The sequence below is a fragment of the Palaemon carinicauda genome, chromosome 35, assembly GCF_036898095.1.
Source record: "Palaemon carinicauda isolate YSFRI2023 chromosome 35, ASM3689809v2, whole genome shotgun sequence".
Taxonomy (NCBI): Eukaryota; Metazoa; Arthropoda; class Malacostraca; order Decapoda; family Palaemonidae; genus Palaemon; species Palaemon carinicauda.
Window position 1 is genome coordinate 12,364,684 of NC_090759.1, and position 22,995 is coordinate 12,387,678.

Here is a 22,995-nt window from a genome sequence, read left to right on the forward strand (position 1 = left end):
GTCTGTTTGTTGTCTTTCTGTGCCAGGTCACCACTCCAATTTTCTTAGTTCGTCAATCAATTGTCTTCTCTTCCATCTCCTGCTTCTTTGGCAGTCTCTATTATCTATCCTTCTCATTATATATCCTGCTCATGTCCATTTCTTTTTCTTACATGTTAAAATATATTCTACTTTAGTTTGCTCTCTTATCCACGTTTTCTGTCTGTGTTATTCCCATCATTATTTTTTCCATATCTCTTTGAGCTGTAACTAGCTTACGTTCAAAGGCTGTAAGTTTTTGATGCATAAGTTAACACTGGTAAGACCATCTGTTAAAATATTTTTCTTTTTAGAGAAATTGGAATTTTACATTTCATAATCTTAACCTAGCCATTGTCTGATTTGCTTTTTTCAATCTTTCACTAAATTATAATTCTAAAGACCCTGTATTGGAGATCATAGTTCCTAAATACTTGAATGATTCTACCTCATTAATCCTTTTTCCTTCCAATGATATTTCATGTCAAGTAAAATTTGGAAATCAAAAGACCTGAAATTACATATAAAATCAGACTATATATCAGTTTAGTGAGATCGATGTTACTCTATGGACATGAGTCATGGTATGACAATGAAACAATCTCCAATAGATTTAGTGGATTTGAGAACAAAGCCCTCAGAAGGATATTGGGAGTTGAGTGGCAGAGAGAGATTACTCGAGTGCCATATGTTGATGAGACGATGATGAGAGGTAGATGGAGATGGTTTGGGCATGCTCTTCGCAATCCCCTAGAGAGATTAGTTCACCAAAAGTTCAGCTGGGCTCCACAAGGCACAAGAAGAGTTGGAAGGTCCAGGCCTCCATGGCTGAGGACTATGAAGCGCGAAGTACGAGATGAATGGAAAAGTATTGATTTAAAAGCTCAAGATAAAGACGACTGGCGAAATCTAACCGAGGCCCTTTGCGTAGGAGGAGATGGTGATGATGATGACGATGATTTCATAATCCATCCCATGGTTATCCTTCTTTAAATTTCGGCCTCGTTTCCTGGGGTAACACTTACTGTCAGTCCTAATTACGTATATTCATTAACAATCTCTAAAGGTTAGTCCATAACATTTTCAAGTCCTACATTTCTGTTTTCTCTATTCAAGTCTTCTATACTCTTTTGTAATTCCTCCCATGATTCACTATCAACTATGTCGTCTTCAAATGTTAATTGTAAAGGTATTCCTCATTATTAATATTAAATTCCTGTATTTTCCCAATTTAAATTCTTAAAAACTTCGAAGCATGCCCGAGATGGGGTTTCCCTGTCTAACTCCTTTCTCAATATATACATAAAGGTATGTATGTGTATATGAATATAAATGAGATATACATATAAACATCAGATAGATATATAGATAGATAGATACTGTATGCATACGTGTGTATTTACTTTAACAAATTCTGTACTAAATCATCATTCGGATTCATAGCGCCAGAAGATTACAAAACCTACAAATATTTCACAGTTGAAACTATATATAAAAAACTAATGAAATCAACGTAGAAAAACGTATATTAAATAATCTAAATCATCGTAACGTACATTCTTTGTCTTTGATAGGAATCTGCTGAACACTTTTTATATCAATGTTCCTCCCGGTAGTCTTGTGATCTCCCTCGACGAGATAACAACAAAGCAGCCACATCATGTTACCAATTTGACCTTTTGTCAATATCTAGCTTATTTTTATATACTATCTCTCTAGTCTTCTAAATACATTGGCATTATAGGATATAACTCGTTTGTTTTTAATCAAATGAAAGCCTGTGGACCTGCACGTGATTTATGAAAGATAGTAGCAAAAAAAAAACGAGACACCTTCATGGGTCTCTCGTGCCTGAAGTATGATAATCACGTGATTACTCTTACCTAATTTCACTTCCTGCTCTGAATCTCGACCTATTGAATATTATATGTGAAAATTAATCTTGTTCATCTTATTAGCGAGGAATTTCAGGGAACAATGTGTTTTTATTCTAGAGTCTAGACTAACAAAGGGCATTCATGAAAATTATATTTGGAAGGAGGTGAAAAATATCAAATGGGACCGGCAAGCGAGGAAGGGGGCTAAGGGAAAAAAAGCGAGCTTCACTCATGAAGTTTAGCTGAGACGCATATTGGGTCCACGGATCCTGCACGTGACAGAGCAGGGCATCGAGGGTCGACGCCTTAGAGCCCTGCTCTTGAGGAGTTCGTTTGGCAACTATTGCCACTTCCAGAACAATGCCGAGGAAAATAATACCTCAGACAAGTTAACATTTGCACCTATGACTAGGACAATCACAAGTACGCATATTATCATTATTACTAGCCAAGCTACAACACTGTTTAGAATGCTACTAGCCCAAGGGCTCCAACAGAGAAAGCAGCCCAGTAAGGGAAAATATAAATAGCAAAGAAACTAATACAGTATTACCAATTAATAAAAATTAATCACATATTTCAAGATCAGTAACAACGCTAAAATAGATCAGTCCTATATAAACTATAAAACGAGAGTTAAGTCAACCTGTTCAACAAAACAGAATTTACACAAAAAAAAAAAAAATAAATAAATAACTCTCAAAGCTCCACCGATTCCATTACCAGATTAGGAAGATCATTCCGCAATTTGGTCACAGCTGGAATAAAACGGATAAATTCACACGTGTGCCTATGACTGGTACCATCACAATGAAAACAGCATTTTAAGACCAATTCACTCGGATACAGTTAAAACTACTGAAATATCAATTTCATTCATTCTCAGTATACATTACTTGTAAGTTACTAGTCGATAAAAAATGAATAAATACAGGTGTTGTTATTGACACTCGGATCCTAATCTTAAAACACAGAACGTTTTGTTATATCAAAGCATTTAAAAAAATCGCTGAATTTTAGAATAAAATCAGTTTACAGAATGAGGTAGCCAATATAGAATACCTAATTTTCCGGCAGCGAGAGTACTTCCTATTTTCTATGTACACATGGACACAGAAGTTCCAGGGACACCTACCTCTAGGGAAGTGTATCCTGTCACACCATTACTGCACGGCGAGTAACCAAACAGATTTAAAGCTTTAAAGGCCGCTCATGAATGGCAGAGGCAAGGGTCAGTGACAATGTCTAAGATAATGCCCTAGAAAATTACCATATATAGATATGATCAGCACCCAAGGCCCCTTTCCACCCAAGCTAAGACCAGGAAGGGCCAGACAATGGCTGCTGAATCAGCAGGTAGACCTATAGGCTCCCCCAAAACCCCCATCCTTAGCTCACAAGGATGGTGAGGTTGCAGACACCACAAGAAACTATCGAGCTCGAGCGGGGCTCGAACCTGAGTCTGACAGAATGCCAGCCCGGGACGTTTCCATCATGCTACCACAAACTTAGGAAAATATTAGAAAGGAGGCGGTCAGGGCTACACACAGGAACTCGTGCAGTAAGGACGTAAGAAGGTGCACTTCATTGGAGCAAGGTGTGCCAGGAACTCCTGTGTCCAACTGTACCATAAAAGTCTTGGATTGACCATCTTATCCATAATGTTGCCCATACAGCATTTATCTTTAAGGGGCGGGGTGGAAAACGACAAATTAACAAGCTTCAAAACAGTTAGGTAACTGCTGCAAAGCCATATTTCGTGCAAAAAATAGTTTGGAGCCGGAAGTGACACCTAATATCCCAAAATATTCAGAATCACTAAGTACAATGTTGTCTATGCAAAATGGAAACAGGAAGTAGACCAGGGTACAAGATCATTCAACAAATCAATTATTAGCTTAACAGGACTCGAGCCCTTTATTTCACACATTTCAACATTTAAGTAATCAGTTCCAGATTATTACTATTATTACGATGAGGATGATGATGATGATGATGATGATGATTACTAGCCAAACTAAAACACTAGTTGGAAAAGCATGATGCTATAATCCCTCTTACTCCAACAGGCAAAAATAGCCCAGTGAGGAAAGGAAATAAGAAAATAAATAAACTATATGGGAAGTATTGAAAAATTAAAATGAAATACTTTAAGAACAGTAAAAACATTAAAACAGATCTATGATATATAAACTATGAAAAGAGCCTTATGTGACTATGTTCAACATAAAAACATTTGCTGCAAGTTTGAAGTTTTGAAGTTCCACAGATTCAACTACCTGATTATGAAGGTCATTCTACTTGTTCTCAGCTGGAATTAAACTTCAAGAATAGTGTGTAGTATTGACCCTCATGATGGAAAAGGCCTGATTATTAGAATTAACTGCATACCTTGTATTACGAACAAGGTGGTACTGTCCCAGAAGATCTGAATGTAAAGGATGGTCAGAATTTTGAAAAATCTTATGTAACATGCATAATGAATTAATTGAACGATGGTGCCAGAGATTAATATCAAGATCCGGAATAAGAAATTTAATAGACCTTAAGTTCCTGTCCAACAAAGTGAGATGAGAATCAATAGCTGAAGACCAGACAGAACGATACTTGAAACAAGGTAGGATGAAAGAATAAAACACTTCAGAATAGATTGATCACTGAAAAACTCAAAAGACTTTTCCAGTAAGTAAATTTTTGTGCAATTGAAGAAGACACAGACAATGTGTTTCTCAAAAGTAAATTTTCTGTCAAAGATAAGACCTTAAATTTTAAATCATACAGAGTTGGAGAAAACTCATCAATGCTGAGATCCGGATGCTTAGGAGCCACTGTCATCAACCTACTTATAATCATATATTGAGTTTTGTTAGGATTCAACTTCATGCCCCATAATTTGCACCATGCACTAATTTCAGCTATATCTCCATAAAGGGATTCAGCAACCCTAGGCCTACATTCAGGGGATGGAATAGATGCAAAGAGAGCAGCATCATCTGCAAATGCAACGAGCTTGTTTTCTAGGCCAAACCACGTGTCATGTGTATATAGTATGAAAAGTAATGGGCCAAGAACACTGTCCTGAGGAACACCAGATATTACATTCTTATACTCACTATGTTGTCCATCAACAACAACTTTTGCGATCTATTACTTAAAATCATAGCTTTAAGGTTTAGAGGCCAGTTGTGAAAGGCAGAGGCAACGGGCAGTGACCAAGCTAACAGGACAATACCCTAAAGGCTGGCCATATATACATATGATCAGCGCTCAAGCCACCTCTCCAACCAAACTAAGACCAGAGATAAGGCGATAAATCGGCTGCTGATGACTCAGCAAGTATTAGGCAGCAAAGAAATTATGGAGCTTGAACGGGACTCGAGCCCAGCCCGCCAGATCGCCAGGCAGGAACGTTTCCAATAGGTCACCACAACCCTAAAGGCAAATTAAGGCTGGTATCCACATCCACATACACTTTATATTTGAAGGGAGCTAATGACTGCATCTACATCCATGGAAATATTGGGTGTCGCATTTCTCTACAGCAGAATCTGATGGATGTATATTTTCATTTCCATGTATATCAATAGGGAAGTCCATCCCCACCTTTCCAACACAATGATGATTGAAATGAAGGAAGCTCGTGAATTCATAGCCAAATAATTCTTTAGCCATATAGATTTCCGTAATGACAGAGATATAATTTCCACAAAAATATAACTATGTTGCAAGGATATTATTTAGCTGGAAATCTCTCTTGCCGCCATGATATGATTTACATTCGTACCGCTCTCAAAATACAATCACTTGTTACAAATCAAAAGGCCTCATGCACTCAACCAGATATGGATTGGATTGATTAAACAGGGTTATATGGCCCTGCGCTGGGATTGGGAATGCCATTTAACATCGAGGCGTAACTGAGAAAATAAAGCCCGAAGTTGCACAATAAAGACAAAATTTATGAGTTTGGACAGCTGGAGGACAGAAAGGACGATGGAAATCAGCTATCGTAGAAGAATTAAAACGATGCTGCAAACCGTCATAAGTAATTATTATTACTATTACTAGCTAAGCTACAACCCTAGGTGGAAAAGCAGGATCCTTAAAGCCCAAGTATTCCAAAAGGGAAAATAGACCATTGAGGAAAGGAAATAAAGAAACAGATATTATAGTGTACCTGAGCGTATCCTTAAGCAAGAAAACTATACCCCAAGAGAGTGGAAGGTCATGGCACAAAAGCTATGGCACCACCCAAGACTAGAGAACAATGGTTTGATTTTGGGTGCCCACCTAGAAGAGTTGCTTACCATAGCTAAAGAGTCTCTTATGCCCTTACCAAGTGGAAAATAGACACTGATCAATTACAGTGCAGTCGATGACCCCATGAGTGAAGAATTTTTCGGTTAGCTCAGTGCTGTCCGGTGCATGAGGAAAGAGGAGAATGGGTAAAGAATAGGCCAGGCTCTTCTGTTTATGTGTAGGCAAACCGTAAACAGAAAGAGGGCTCCCATGTAGTATTGTCTGGCCAGTCAAAGGACCCAACAGCCAACAACTCTAGCGACAATATCTCACAACTGATGGCACCCCCTGCGAAGTCCCCTCAAGCCGACACAGAGTCCGAACCGAAAAAAAAAATAGCCTCCTTTTGCATAGGTGATATGGCGATAGCCGACTAGAAATAGCTAAGGATTCTCTCTGGGTGACGACTATCGGCCTTGCTCCACAAACAACTGCAAAAAACTTGAATAAGAGGTTTCTCCCTCTCTCTCTCTCTCTCTCTCTCTCTCTCTCTCTCTCTCTCTCTCTCTCTCTCTCTCTCTCTCTCTCTCTGTTGAAAGATGTTACTTAATTACTCAAATAAAATATCCTCGTTAAATCAACAGTGAAATAATCAAACAATTAAAAAGGATTAACGCGTACGTTACATTATAAGCTCAAAACTTCTTGAGTGAGAGATCAATGACCCATTAAAAATATTTTGAAGAACTTAATTCAAGAACAGCCATGAAAGTAAATAAAATATATTTCGAAATAAATGAACAAAGGAATTATGAAAAATAAATTAGCTGCAAAAAACTTAAAAGGATAAAAACACTTATTTAGAATTAAAACATCAAATCCATATCAAGAGAACAAAGGTAAACCCGTTTCTGAGAACACAATATTGAGTTCCAGATCTTAGTGCATCCAGCCATACGAAAATAAATGATTATTTCATTCCAAATCTCCACACAAAGACCTATAGAATTTATTCCATAAACCTTGTTCTACACGTTATCATTTCCTGAGGACGCCAAACTTTATATTATTATCATTTATTATCTAAGCTATAGCCCTAGTTAGAAAAGCAGGATGCTATACGCTCTAGGGCTCCAACAGGAAAAATAGCCCAGTGGAGAAAGGAAAAAAAAAAAGGAAATAAATAAACTAAAAGAGAAGTAATGAAAAATTAAAATGAAATTTTTAAGAATAGTAACAACATTGAAATAATATATCTTTCATATATACAAAATAAAAACAGACTTATGTCAGCTTATTCAACATAAAAACACTTCCACCAATTAAACAACCGGCTTACGAAGATCATTTCACAACTTGTTCACATGGCATGGGAAAGGGGGCGACTACCAATAGCCTTTTTATCTCTAGCCATCCCCGTAAAAAGAGGCAAACTAAAGAGAAAAACCATAATAATTTTAGGAAATTATCTCTCAGGAAGAGAAGACATCTCACTGGCAATAATCCCTCTCCTAAAAGCTACATCTCACAGCCAACAAAAAGACACTCCCTCTCATTGCCAACAATCTCTCAGCAAGAGATAGTCCATAGTCCGTAGTCAATAGTCTCAGCGCCTGCGTCCAAAAAAATATATATAAAAATCTCAATTGATATATAGGCGAATGATGATGTTATTTTGATGTTGCTACTGTTATTAAAATACTATTCTATTTGTTCATTACTTCTCATGTAATTTACTTATTACCTTTGTTCGCTGGGCTATTTTCCTTGTTGTAGCGCTTGGGTTTGTAGCATTCTGCTTTTCAAACTAGGGTCGTAGCTTAGATAATAATAATAATAATAATAATAATAATAATAATAATAATAATAATAATAATAATAATAATAACAATAATAATAATAACAACTGGCAAAATGGGTCAGGTTTTTGCCAACGTTAAGAAAAACGCCCGGGCTGGAAGTATGAATTGTAAATGCAAATGAACCTATAAGATTCTAACAAATTTCTGTTCGATTTTTCACTCAATTAGGTTTATTTTCAAACCTAATGAAGTAACCTATAATAATCCTTGCTCTGAACTTGCTAATATTCACTGGTGTACAGACGTTGTAATAGTTAGGTAACATGATCAGAAGCAACAGAGAGAGAGAGAGAGAGAGAGAGAGAGAGAGAGAGAGAGAGAGAGAGAGAGAGAGAGAGAGAGAGAGAGAGAGAGGACTCAACCTTATCAGCACATAGAAAAGGATATATATATATATATATATATATACATATATATATATATATATATATATATATATATATATATATATATACTGTACATATATATATATATATATATATATATATATATATATATATATATATATATACTGTATATATAAATATATATATACATATATATAAATTGACATATGAGAGATGGGCAATGGGCGAAAAACCTCTAGAACAAATCGATAGAGACTATCTTAATACACAGTAGTAATAGTTTCCTTTGGCCTATACGTACATTTATGAAGAAAATTTGTGATCTAATCAGTTGTGAGTGGTGGAGAAATCAGGAGTCCCTTTGGGTCACGTGGCGTAACTTTGTGTTAGTTAATCGATTTATCTTTATATGGCAATACTGGCTCACCTAAGCATGGAGCCCATTTAAAGGCTAATTATTCTATTAATATATGCCTATAATAGGTATATAACTGAAGGAATCAATGAAAAAATTAGATGGTACATTGTAAAGACAACCTTGAAAACGAAAAAAAAAACCCTCAACCGGAGCAAAAACATGAAATCATACTTCAATTTCACAGCATGCGTTAGATAATGAAAATACTAAGACAGAATAATTCTATACGAGAGAGAGAGAGAGAGAGAGAGAGAGAGAGAGAGAGAGAGAGAGAGAGAGAGATCAGACGAATATTTCCCCTTTGTTTAAGATGCCTTCCGATTTATTTATCGCCAATCGGCGTCGCCCAGTGATCTTGAGCCAGATTAGTCCCGCCTCTCCTCTAAGCACTTGGCTTCTACCTAGCAAGCGTTGTATATCAAGATCTAAAGAAGAGATCTTCCTCATTATTTTGACTGCTGTATATCCAGCTCGTACCCGGAGATAATTTTAATGTAAAATGTTTGATATCAAGAGAAATTTTCAGGCAACGAATGTTCTCCTTCAAAGCCTCTGCTAAACTTCTGGTCTAGCTTTTATCAGATCAACCTTAGAAACAATAGCAGTCTAAAATTAAAGTTACTCAGAAAGAGAAATTTCAAAAGAAAGGAAATAGGTAAAATAAAAATTAGACACCTTTAGCTCTGCAAAGAGAGAGAGAGAGAGAGAGAGAGAGAGAGAGAGAGAGAGAGAGAGAGAGAGAGAGAGAGAGAGAGAGAGAGAGTCGTCCCTATCAAATATTTATGACTGCTAATGCTTAAATTCTTTTCAAGGTTGCCTTCATTATCCCCTTGTCTTGACACCTTGATGACTTTGCACTGACATTTATCTAATGTTTTGTGGTTGTGGTGGCCTACTGGAAACGTCCTTGTCAGACGATCGCCGGACTGGGGTTCGAGTTCCGCTCAAGCTCGATGGTTTCTTGCTGTCCGCAACCATACCATCATTGTGAGTTACGGATAGAGGGGTTTGGGGGGGAGCCTATAGTTCAACCTAATGAGTCATTATCAGCCATTGCCTGGCCCTCCCATGAGCTAGCTTGGGTGATAATCATGTGTATACATGGTCAGTCTGTAGGGAATTGTCCTGCTTATTGGGGCACTATCACTCTCCCTTGCTTCTGCCATTCGTGAACAACCTTCAAACCTTTATATCATTAGTCAAAAGGTTACAAATAAGTAGATTATCTATACTGTATATATCCATCTAATAACCTAAACAAAAAATAACCCCATTCACGTACTAATACCATTTCGAACACATTACAATTTTAATATCTATAATAAATAACAATTCTCCGCAATTGGTTCCTTTTTGTTGCTAAGATAAATAAGCGATATTCCTTTCCATCAAATGAAATTTGAGAAAGGGTTCATTTATTGCCATCTCTGGTGGTCAGTAGAGTCCAAGTCCACATCAGGTTCTTGTTCATTTCAGCGCCTTACTAATGGTCTTTTACTGTCTGGGGTTAGAGTTCTCTTGTTTGAAAGTACACTCAGCCACACTATTCTAGAAGTTTCCTTATTTCCTTTTCTCACTGGGCTATTTTTCCCTATTGGAGTCCTTGTGCTTGTGGCATCCTGCTTTTCCATATATGGTTACAGCTTAGCTAATAATAATAATAATAATAATAATAATAATAATAATAATAATAGTAATAATAATAATAAACAAGGACCCATAATGGTAGAAACTCAAGTTTTATCCACGGATCTAAGGCAACCTTCACTTTTTCACTAAATACTTCAAATGTTTAAAACTAATCCAACCAACGATAAAATTTGCAATCAATCCATCGTTACCCCCGCTAAGAAAAACAACGGATTTACTTACAAAGCTACTACAACTTACTCTTAATGACTCTTTGAACCGTGTTTCACCACATCCTTTACGTTTACATTTATGATCAACCTTCGAATGTTTTCTTAAAAACATTTAGATTTCGCAATTGACTATCAAACGGCCTTTTACAATACCTCAGAATATATATGCTCATCAACCTTCAGTATCTAAAAAAAGAATTAGATTATATAATCGACCTTCGAATGATATCCTCGAGTACTATCGTCACAAGTGAATGGCTAAAGGCAAGGTTCTACCTCGCCACGTTTCATATTCACAAACTAATCTGATGGATGTCTCCATGGTTTTATATTCACACTAATCATTGCAAACTATCATTCGTAGCTACAAGCCTTTCAAGAAAATCTATGATTATCATAATAGATAGTGTATATATACAAACACACACAGTTAAGCAGAGCTGTCATAATATTGTCTTTGTAATTCACCGCTACAATTTCCAGTCTTTTTGTCAATACACACTAATACATATATATATATATATATATATATATATATATATATATATATACACATATATATATTGTTATGTATACGTGTTCGATGCTACAAGATATTCGATATACTGAGAGTAATAATTGTTTTGAATAATAATTTTACCCAAAATAACTCGGACTTCTGAGATTACAGCCCAAGGTAACGATAAGAGAGAGAGAGAGAGAGAGAGAGAGAGAGAGAGAGAGAGAGAGAGAGAGAGAGAGAGAGATTATTGCATACTTAGTTACATTTGATTTAGCAACCAAATCAATACAATGTACTCATAACAACCAATAAAGAATAGCTTACAGATGAACCTAACCCCGATTTCTTCAAGAAATAAACTCACTGTTGCCAACCAGTAAGACTATTTTTCCGAATACTTGCCGGGACAAATCACCCTAAGGTGAACATTTTAGCTGGCATTAACCTCTCGAGACCCAATTTCCAATACTGGATGAAAACTGGGTTAGACACCAGACTCTCCTGCAGTTAAGGTTCACTGAAGATATATGACCACCTTTTAAAAGACGCCACCCCTCCCCCTTCTAAAAATGGGAATAAAATAAAAAAAAAGCGTTGTACGGCATGGCAATCCCTGCCTATCGCACGTGAACCTTCGCGAAAACACTACCATTGAGCTGAATGTTATTGTAGAGTTGCATTATCAGTCAATGATAGTAAACGAGGTCACAAGGTCAAAGGTCGTGGTTATCATTTAAAACTCCATTAGTGGTTTTCTGTCAATTAGTGATATCAACCGAGCTTGTATCTGTACTCTTTGGATAGTTATGGCCCTCTGAAATTTGGTAACCATGAAAAATCGACCCCTTGAACGTTGAACCTACTAATCTTTCTTCAAAAATTATACATTTTGATGTATAGAATTGTATTTTCGACACCGGAAAATGAAGATTTTGGTTTTGGTTCCAAGTAAATCTGAATATTTGACATGGTTCTAGTAAAAAATCCTTTCTGACCGTTTGGGTTACTGTGACCTCTCCTTGACCCTATGGGATCCAAATTTTAATGGAGTCTATTGTGTGTCATAGTGTATCCATCGCGAAAATTTCAAATAAATCAGTCTAGTAGTTTTTTCCGTAAAGTTACTAACAAAGAGACAAATAAACAAACAGACAAATAAACAAACAGACAAACACATAAAGTAAATCTACCAAACACACTACCAATCGCCCAGCTTGATGGGAAAAGGGTAAATAAAGAAATAACTTTCCGGACGAAATGACACCCGGCAGCATATTAGCAAAGTCTGGAAGAGTTTGTCCTCAGCAAAGGCAAGTATTACCAACATTTAATAGGGAGCCATGTGGCTGGCGTGCACAGTGCATTCATGCACCGCTTACAAGAACCGAGGAGAAATGAGATTATGTTCAATTAAAGGATTAAAGGCCGCTCATGAATGACAGAGGCAAGGGACTGTGACATTGTCCTATCGAGTAGGACAATGCCCTAGATACTGACCATGTATTCATATGATCAGCTCCCAAGCCCCCTCTCCATCCAAGCTAAGACCAAGGAGGGCCAAGCAATGACTGCTGATAACTCATCAGATAGACCTATAGGCTCCCCCAAAACCCCCATCCTTAGCTCACAAGGATGGTGAGGTTGCAGCGGCAAACCACAGTCTGGCGTTCACCAGTGAGGGGCGTTACCGCATCGGCCACCACAACCCGAGCGAAGTGAGCCACGGCAGAGCAAAGACCATTTGAGGGTCGTGATATAGAGTGATCTGGCAAGTGGTAACAAAGAGTACGAGGTAGATGATGACGTCATGGGTTGGCAATACATGCCTCTGCAGAACTCCCTCTGTGATTGGCTCTAATTTCGTACTGGGATAAACCGTAGCCATCGTGAGAGGCCTATTCACGTTGACATTTAAATCCCTGAAACGTTTCACAGGTAGGCCCGGAAAGCCTACCAGAGAACTAGTATACCCAATCCGGTTAAGGCCGTGTACCACGGAACTATGAATCAAATACGAATGAATCCAGGATGCCAATTTTGCTGGTTTCTAGCCATTCGCAATCATTCGCATAAAAAATGCACTTTCTTTCCGCAATAGTGTGCAAATATGAACTGTATGAATGACAAATGTACTGAGAATGTGTGGTTGATGTATTACAAAAAAAAAGTGGGAAGTGTCACATGGTATAGGCAATTAAAAAAATAAATGATGAGAGGCGGTGAATTAGACGACTTTTACATCATAAGAGGATTTATTGTCTAAGTTAATTTTCACAGAAACTTGAGCAGATATCTTCTAAACGAGTGAAATATAACTTCAAATCTTGGTTTTACATAACAAAAGAAATACAAGTTTCTTGCTGACTTTCAAATTACTGGAACAATCATAATGGTAATTGACAATTATTTCTTGTAAACTACAGAGACACGCGGGGAGAGCGGATACAGAGCAAGTTACGGTTAATCTTCTTCCATCAATAGAATAGCAATTTATCTTAAGTCCCAAATCTGACTTATTAGCTAAACATTACAATATTAATTTCTATCCAGGTCAAGTGATAAACTGTGTTTTTACCAAGATTGACTACTGCAACTCTATCTACTACAATTTACCAAAAGTCCAACTTATGAAATTACAAAACATAATATACAGAGGAGCAAGACTGATAAAAGGTGTCCCACCTAGAGAAAGGATCACCCCTATGCTAATTGATTTACACTGGCTACCAACTAAAGCGAGAATTGAATTTAAAATATGTACAATAACCCACCAAGTTATCAGAACCAGTCGTCCAAAATACTTAAGAGAATTGCTACATATTGCGCAGCCAACAAATCGTGTTGACACGAGAATAGTTACAGATGGCTTCAAACTGTTGGAACCTAGATTTATGTTCACTTTGGGCTCCAGAGCCTTTAAATATGCGGCCCCGAGACTAAATAATAAGCTTCCACGAAACATTCGAATGATTGAAGACATTAAGGCTTTCAAGAGGAAACTGAAGACTTTCTAATTTCATGAGTCTTTTGATAGTGACGATTTAATAGTAAATGAACAATATGTGACTTGAAAAGATAAATACTGTGAACGAACAATGTAAAACGACACTTGAGGTCCTGTAGAGAGTGGGGTTTCCCTGCTGTATGGGACCGGAAAAGCAGCCATCAAAGTAAGAGGGAGGGACACACACACACAATACTTGTCTCACATTATAAGTCTAAGGCAAAAGTTACTATTAAGATCGCAACCTCGTGGAGTGTCGTTTGGGCATATTTAAACAAAGAAATCAAACTGTTATATCGAGAGAGCAATCTCATTGACCGACCTCTCAGAAACATTGTTATTTTTACAGTAGTTGAACAAAAATTTAAACGAATGCTTAAGCATACAATATCCAAACAAGTCTGGATGTTTTATTACATATCACAGTATAAAATTAAATAGGATAACAAAATTAATTTTAGAAATTCAATGCAATATTGGGTTTTGAAAATAATGAAATTGCGATGTATTTACTATTCTCACAAAACCAAGTAATTGCATAATATTTTGTGACTTATTGTTATAGTAGAAATAATTCCATGTTGAATACCATTATGAGGGAGAGGGGGAGAGAGAGAGAGAGAGAGAGAGAGAGAGAGAGAGAGAGAGAGAGAGAGAGAGAGAGAGCCTTACCTTATTGCCTTATTTTTTGTTTGGGTTCCCCCAGGTCCCTCAGTGTGAGGCATCTCGTATATCCACCAGAGAGTTGCTAATGCATCTTCCGGTGTATTTTGCATCTTCCAGTCTTGGATGGTCTGGGATGCATCTTAGGTATTTATCGAGCTTATTCTTAAACACATCTACGCTCACTCCTGATATGTTTCTTAGATGAGCTGGCAGCACATTAAATAGTCGCTGCATTATCGATGCTGGTGCGTAGTGGATTAATGTCCTGTGCGCCTTCCTTAGTTTTCCTGGTATATTTTTTGACACTATTAATCTACCTCGGCTTGCTCTTTCTGATATTTTTAGCTCCATGATGTTTTCAGTAATTCCTTCTATTTGCTTCCATGCTTGTATTATCATGTAGCGTTCTCTTCTCCTTTCTAGACTGTATAGTTTTAAAAATTGCAGTCTTTCCCAGTAGTCAAGGTCCTTAACTTCTTCTATTCTAGCAGTATAGGACCTTTGTACACTCTCTATTTGTGCAATATCCTTTTGGTAGTTTGGGTACCATATCAGAGAGAGAGAGAGACTTTATTTTCATTCCCCAAGTGAGAGGTACCAAGTATTAAATAGTCTATAAGCTATACTAAGAAACAGATTAGTTTCGACAATAAGATTTAGGTTAAAAGCCAAGCATTTGGACCAGTGAGGTCATTAAACACCTTTCTAATAAATGAAAGGAGAACACTTTGATTCAAGAGAAGAATGGATTTCAAGTAAAGCTCCTTCTTTCACAAAAGAAACCCTAATAAACGATACAAAGATAGTCAGCACCCTAACTACAGCAAAGATTAAAGCAAGGCTCGTATTAGCTTGAAGGTCACTCATGAATGGCAGAGAGACTGACCATATTTTATTATTATTATTTCTAGCTAAGCTACAACCCTAGTTGGAAAAGCAGGATGCTATAATCCTAAGGGACCCAACAAGGGAAATAGCCAAGTGAGGAAAGGAAACGAGGAAAAATAAAAATATCTTAAGAACAGTAACAACATGGAAATAAATATTTCCTATATAAACTATAAAAACTTTAACAAAACAACAGGAAGAGAAATTAGATAAAATAGTGTGCCCAAGTGTACCCTCAAGCAAGAGAACTCTAACCAAAGACAGTGGAGGACCATGGTAGAGAGGCTATGGCACTACCCAGGACTAAAGAACAATGGTTTGATTTTGGAATGTCCTTCTCCTAGAGAAACTGCTCACCATAGCTAACGTCTCTTCTACCACTACCAAGAGGAGAGTGCCCACTACACAATTACAGTGCAGTAGTTAACCCCTTAAGTGAAGATGAATTGTTTGGTTATATTAGTGTTGTCAGGTGTATGAGGACAGAGGAGAATCTGTAAAGAATATGCCAGACTATTTGATGTATGTGTAGGCAAAGGGAAAGTGAACCGTAACCAGAGAGAAGGATCCAATGTAGTACTGTCTGGCCAGTCAAAGGACCCCATAACTCTAGTGGTAGTATCTCATTGGGTGGCTGGTGCCCTGGCCAACCTACTACCTACATATACATATGATCATCATCCAAGGACCATCTCCACCAAAGCTAGGACCAGAGAGGGTCAGGCAATGACTGCTGATGACTCAGAAAATAGACATATGGTCGCCCAAGCCACAAGGATGGTGTAATTATGAAGTGTACTGGAATTGCTATTCGCCTTTTTACACATATACGGTGAATAATTGAGTACATGCACATCTTTATTTTACTAAGCCCCTTATCAATGAACTCTGGATAAGTTATAGATCAAGTCTTTCTTTCCTAAATTGCATTACCCAATGCGTTCTTAACCCAACCTATTTCACAACCTTTCTGGGTTTTGCAGCACCAAGCCATTCTTTTACTAAGGTTAATTCACCATTGCAGCTTCGTGATTCTTAATTTTAATCTTCAAAGACAACCTTAATCTATGTAAAAAATGCATTTATCTTCTTGATTTTCTTCTTTAAAACAAAGGAAGCACTAACTGTCAACCTTCTAGGTGTTTACCAACTAAGTAGACACCAGTCTTTAGAACTTCTTAAGACTTGCACCAACCAGGTAAGGTTGTAAGTTTCACACAGGGCCAGCACCATCCTTACACTACATTTTTCTTCTCTTTTATTCCAGGTCTCCTGCAAGGGCCTCGACGTGTGCTGCGACTATGCATCTTCGCCCTGGTGATCCCAGCCGTCCTCATCACCATTCCCCTCTATGTGAGGCTGGTTCTCTATCCTCCGGGGCACTACCCTATGATGCCCACGGACCAGAGGCTCCTCAATAGGCATGTTTCCGGCGTGTGGTGCCAGGTAGGATGTTGAGCTGTTTTAGAATGCATTTTGCTACTGAAAATTTTTGTAACTCTTAGTATACATGATAGTAATAAAGCTAGGTATTAGATAATATTAATCATTATCATTGCTGAGAATTAGATATTTCTGAGTAATATTATCGTTGTGAATTTTCCATTTTTTTTTTCCAAATATTAGAATACAATTATTAACTACTGGTGGTGCCTGTAGTACTGGTACTAATGACAATCCTTACATTGTCAAAAATTTTCAATCACAGCATTGCTTACTCAATTATATGAGAAAGATTAAATTTCATAATTCTGATTTTCATTATCTGTTTTACTTGTACCAATGACAATCTTTACATTGTAAACAGTTTTCAATCACAGCATTGCTTACTCAATTATGAGAAAAAATAAATTTCATAACTGTGATTTTCATTACTGCATCAATCCCGTAACCAATCTGTGATGGACACGTAGCCAGTAAAACAAAAATCTATATATTTCACAAACAGAATTGAGAATCAGGCATGACTTTATAACATGCAAGTGCTTCAGAAATATATAACAGATTACAATACCCTCTTGGAGAACATTTCCTGACCTTCCATTCCTCATCATCAGGCTCAAACCACGCACATGAATGGCAGCTTCAACACCTACTTATCACAAGGGTTTCCTGGCGTCGGCAGAGAGCGCCGGCGCCATGTGATGCTGCACACAATGAAAATGAAGGATGATGTGAAGGAGTACTGGGGTTTTCATCTCCTTCAGGGTTCGACAGTCACCATCTCCTCCTGTGCAAGGTGAGTGCTAATGCCCCATGATCAAACAGCCTGCCATGTCTTCATTCCTGCTTTCCTTTTTTCACCTTGCTGCCCAACCTCTTTTAAATTTTACTTCATATTGCAAATGCAGAGATGTCCCCCAATTGAGCCAGGGAGCTGAATGGCCTTTCAGAGATTAGTACCTCGTTATATGGCCAAATTTCATAAAATTAAATCATGGCGATAGGATTACACTCTTCATGGGGAATGAGTTCCCAGTTGCTTGTTCTTTCCACTTGCTATAATAGAGCTTTGGCATTCTTTTTCAGACTATTTCCATTCATTCCCAATGGTTTGCATCATTCGTGAGGCTGAAAGCCTGTCATTTCCTTCCTTCTTGAGGTCCAGACAGACCTTCTTTTCCATTCACCTTTTTTTTTCCCCAGGCATCAAGAAAGGTGGGAGACTGAGCTACCATTATATTGAACTTTCCTTTCAGCCAGATACTTGATCTAAAAAAGTCATGAACTAATAAATTTTTATGTTAAAAAATTGTGTTAGCACTTAGGAGTGACCAAAAGACATTATCATCACTTAGCTCTATGATAAGTATTTAAAGATTTTGTGTTTTTCAAATTAATATTATCATAAAATTTCTTCATGCAAGTAGAGCACAAACATTCATAAATCTATCTAAACTGCTACTACTAATAATTGAATAATAACCACGATAATATTGACTGAACTAAATCCCATAGATTTATAAATTAAGACAAGTTTAAGATAATTTGACATGTATCTTCCTACTTTTCTTAAAGTTTACATCTTGTGTCACTGCATTAATTCCCTGGTAATATAATTCTCATGGCTAGAAGGCAAATTGCCAAGCCATTAATTGCTCTAAATCCAAAATATAATTTACAGTTTATAAAACTTCTTTAAAGTACATTGCCACAACCAGGTATTGTGTTACCTTTTCTGCCAAAAGTAGCAAATATGAACTTCAGCATCTCAAAGCTAACCACATGGATTCTTTCAGATGGGACGGTGGCCAGCTGTTGATTCTACGTGGAGTGGAAAACCTTCGCCGTTGCGCCTGGATTGGCGAGGAGGACTCCGCTGAAGATATGGCAGAAGATGATGATATTATCAGTGAAGAGCGAATGAGGATAAGAGACCAGCTCTTAAGAAAAGAAGCTAACAGGCATGATCGTAACAGAGATGAAGAGGAGAGCGTAAACAAAGCAGCCTACCCAACAGGGAATGAGCATCATTCAGAGGAGAGGCGGCAAAACATTGCTCAGCTTCTCAGAAAAGCCATTGCAATAAGCAAAGATAAGAAGGAAATTCTTAAGATGCTCCATTCTGAAGGCAAAGATCAAGATTATGCCTTTCCTGGTCAGCTCATTGAACAGGAAGCTGATGTAAAAACCAATGGTGCCAATAAATCTTTGCAAATTGACATGACAAATTCCAACAAGACTCGAGCTGGTGATCGTGAAGATGTAAATCATACGACAAATATCACAGTGGACGGATTCAAAATAGTTAGCGGGATATTGAAGGATGACAGGGATAAAAGATTGAAAAATCGGGATCGGAAAGGCAAAAGAAAACAGCGCGAACGTAAAAAACAAAGAAATGGAGGTCGCCGGCAGAACCAGAACATTACAGAAGTAGTCTTGCCCAGAGAAGACGAGGAAATATCTTCAAGGTTAAAAAGATTTGCTGAGGATGACGAATCTGGTGGTGCATTTGAAGATTTGGATGGTGGTGACATTTTGGATGTCCTGCAAGATCCCAAGACAGACGGGGAGGTCAATGTGGCATCAGTGGAAAGGACCGTTGGGGGCCAAGTATTCTACCCAGAAGGTCTGAAATTTGAAAGAGGAAAGTTTAATCAAACGACCCTTAATGACCGATCAAATGAAGAGCACAGGTCTTCCTACTCCAGTAGCGAAGAAGCCCTAGCCAGTTGCGAAGGTGTGATATTTACGCTTCCTCTTGTGTCCTTTAGAAAATGCCACTTCAAGAACATGGGTCTAAACAAAATAACTTATGACATACCCATCACGGGGACGTATTACTTCGTCTTCTCTAGTGACAACGAAATCTACGCCAACGATTTATTCTTCAACCTAACGATGGACAGGGTGGTCTATGACACACAGTACACGGAGAAGGTCTGCACCAACTCCACTGACTGTTCGATGCCATTGAGCTTCTGGTCTAACGAACAGGCAGTAGTCGAAGTGCCTGAAGAGGATGATTGGAACCACTCCTACGTTCTTGACACGCAGTGTGAACCTAGGGTCTACGTTTACCTGACGCTGCTTCTACTCGTTCCTCTTTTCATTATGTGTTGTGCCTTCCATTAGTGACTTTTTATACGCTCAAAATTTACATTTAAGGCTAATGTATAGCTTATAGGTTTAGCACCACTCTCTAACCTTTTATTTGAGAATGAATAGCTTGTACACTGAAGTGAACAAACCTTTAGCTAAGAATGCTGTTTTATTTAAAACTTTTGGTTTTAAGGTATAATGAAGTTGCTACGTAGAGTACGGTCACTGAAAGCACTCTGGTATTGTGCAATCAAGAGAAGACATTTTCCCTGAATATGTAATAATAATAAATGCAAAGAAATCTCTCAAAGCTGCAATTTGATACATTTTAAACCTCAAAGCGATTTACTCTACATCGTCAAAAGTGTTCAATGTTAAAACTCATCGGAGATTGTGCTAAATGTCAAAACAATAAGACATTTTCATAAAATTATCAGGTCTTTCTACTAGCTATGTGTCTTGCTAATCTGAATATTCTAGATGTTATTGGCATCTTTTATTACATAATGGCTTTAGCAAACCAAAGGCTAAATATATTTTCGTAGAAATAAGACATTCGAGTTAGAAAAGTGCCGAAGTGCAATTACATTTTTGTAAGCATATCATGACAGCAAATCCTAGGTTAGAAATCTATTTTCTTGATTAATATGCTCACAAAGAATAATAATAATAAAAAAAACATTATTTACTAAAAGTTAAATCCTTCACAATTCACTGCCTTGCAATCTGTTGGATAGGAGTTCGAGCTCCGCTTAAGCTTGATAGTTTCTAGCCGTGTCTGCAACCTCACTGTACTTGTGAACTAGGAGGTAAGGGGAGCCTATAGATCTAACTGTTGAGTCATCAGTAGCCATTTTCTGACCCCTAGCTCGATGAAAAGGGGGGCACTGATCGTAAACGTGGTCAGTCTCATGGACATTGTTCTGTCCCTTGTCTCTGCTACTCACGAGCCATGAATAAAAAAGAATATATTTGTAAACAACTGTTTGAAAAAGAAACTTAGGAAATAAAGTTACTTTATGTATAATTGTAGGCCCTAATGATAAAATTAACGTGACCTGACGCTATTCCTCAATTTTCCTTTTTTTTTAAATAAGCTTATTATAAGATGCACTCTCCAGTGTTCGTTGTTCTGGTTATGTGATTAGGACGCTCTGGAGAAAGAGGAGAAGGAAAAGAAGAAGAATCTCTTTCTCAGTTGCTGATATTACCTACGCCAGCATCACTTTCTGGGCGCTTTTCTATATTCATATTACCATCAGCAGTATTAACTACTCCACTGCAGGACAAAGGCCTCAAACATGTCCTTAAACGCGTCTGTTTGTGGTCTTTCTATGTCATAGGTTATCAATCCATTGTCTTCTCTCCCTTCTGCTTCATTTGTAATCTCTATGGACCCCTTCTGTTATTCTTAATGCCCATCTATTATCTGTCATTCTCATTATATGCCGTTTATATCAGAAAAAAAAAACTACCTCGAGAACAGAAATTAACAGTCACCAAATTCAACTTTGATGAACCTGTTAATTACTAGAGGAAGTGCAAAAATGTTAAAAACCAGGAAAAAATCTTAAAATGAAATTTACATTATGTTCAATGAACAGAAATGAAAGTTTTTTTTTTTTTCTAAATAATCTCAACTTTGAGTAAATGAATTATGTCAATTGCATATAAATATATAAGTAAAGAAATAAACAGGTGAATAAACCGTTGAATGTTCAATTAGGAACCAGTTATATTTATGTTTTACGATATCGAATCCAATTACCGGCATGTCATAATTTCCGGATTCATTTCTGGTTGGTCAATTCATATTAAGTATATATTTCTCTCTCTCTCTCTCTCTCTCTCTCTCTCTCTCTCTCTCTCTCTCTCTCTCTCTCTCTCTCTCTCTCTCTCTCATCCATATACATGGTAAATTTTGTCTTTACATATCCTCAATATTTTTTTTTTCAGACAAAATGTATTCCATAGCACTACTGGAGACATCAATCTAAGAAAATAAAATAATTTCTAATGAATAAAGGGTCTTTTTTTTTTCCTTTATCACTCAGAAAATAACCAATCTTATATTCTGAATCAAAATATTAAGTGTAATAATTAAGCATCCAATAAAATTATCTAACAGAAATCGTATCATATTTTTTCCCAACAAAAAGGGCGTCTTTTTTTATAATCATAAATTGATGATAAGCCAAGCTATTTGTTTTCCAGCGCAACAAACTTCGACATTTTAATAAAAAAAAAAAAAAAACGTGCCATTGAATAACTCTCTCTTTTTACAAGAAGCAGAGTGAATGCAAAGGTTGACAACTGATACACAGACCGATTTCTAGACTCAAGAGTACTTTCCTTTTATAAATACTCACTTGGCGAGATGTTGTCAGCTACCTTTTTAATGCAATAAAAAACGAAATATCAAACCCACAGTACATTTGCATTTTATACTACAGTAAGGGAAATTGTATAAAACATTACTAAAACGTGATAACTCCTGTAGCCTACAACTCCATGCTTCAGCAGACTGTTCATTGGATAAAAGTTGCCAAATACAACTTTTGGGAAGTTTTTCGTTTTATTTTACTAAATCGCACAGTGTAAAATATGAGCAACTTGTATAAAATATAGAATTTAGACGTAGAAAATTATATCTTTTATGCAAGCATCTCATAATAATTGAATAGTTCAAGATAATTTTCTCTTAGATGGCAATAAAATCATTCAAGGCCACAAGGAAAAACAAATAGAATGTTTTGTTTAGCTTCAG

The 22,995-nt window shown here is 37.1% G+C and overlaps 1 protein-coding gene across 1 annotated transcript in view; it reads left to right on the forward strand.

The window, feature by feature from the left end:
- LOC137627621 (uncharacterized) overlaps positions 1–21,869 on the forward strand; it is a 52,502-nt gene extending 30,633 nt beyond the window's left edge. Inside the window, exons 2-4 of the mRNA XM_068358718.1 lie at positions 16,951–17,129; positions 17,741–17,922; positions 18,923–21,869. Of these exons, the coding sequence (XP_068214819.1) occupies positions 16,951–17,129; positions 17,741–17,922; positions 18,923–20,261 (1,700 nt within the window). The 3' untranslated portion in view covers positions 20,262–21,869. The remainder of the gene's footprint in view (positions 1–16,950; positions 17,130–17,740; positions 17,923–18,922) is intronic.
- The last annotated feature ends 1,126 nt before the right edge of the window (positions 21,870–22,995 follow it).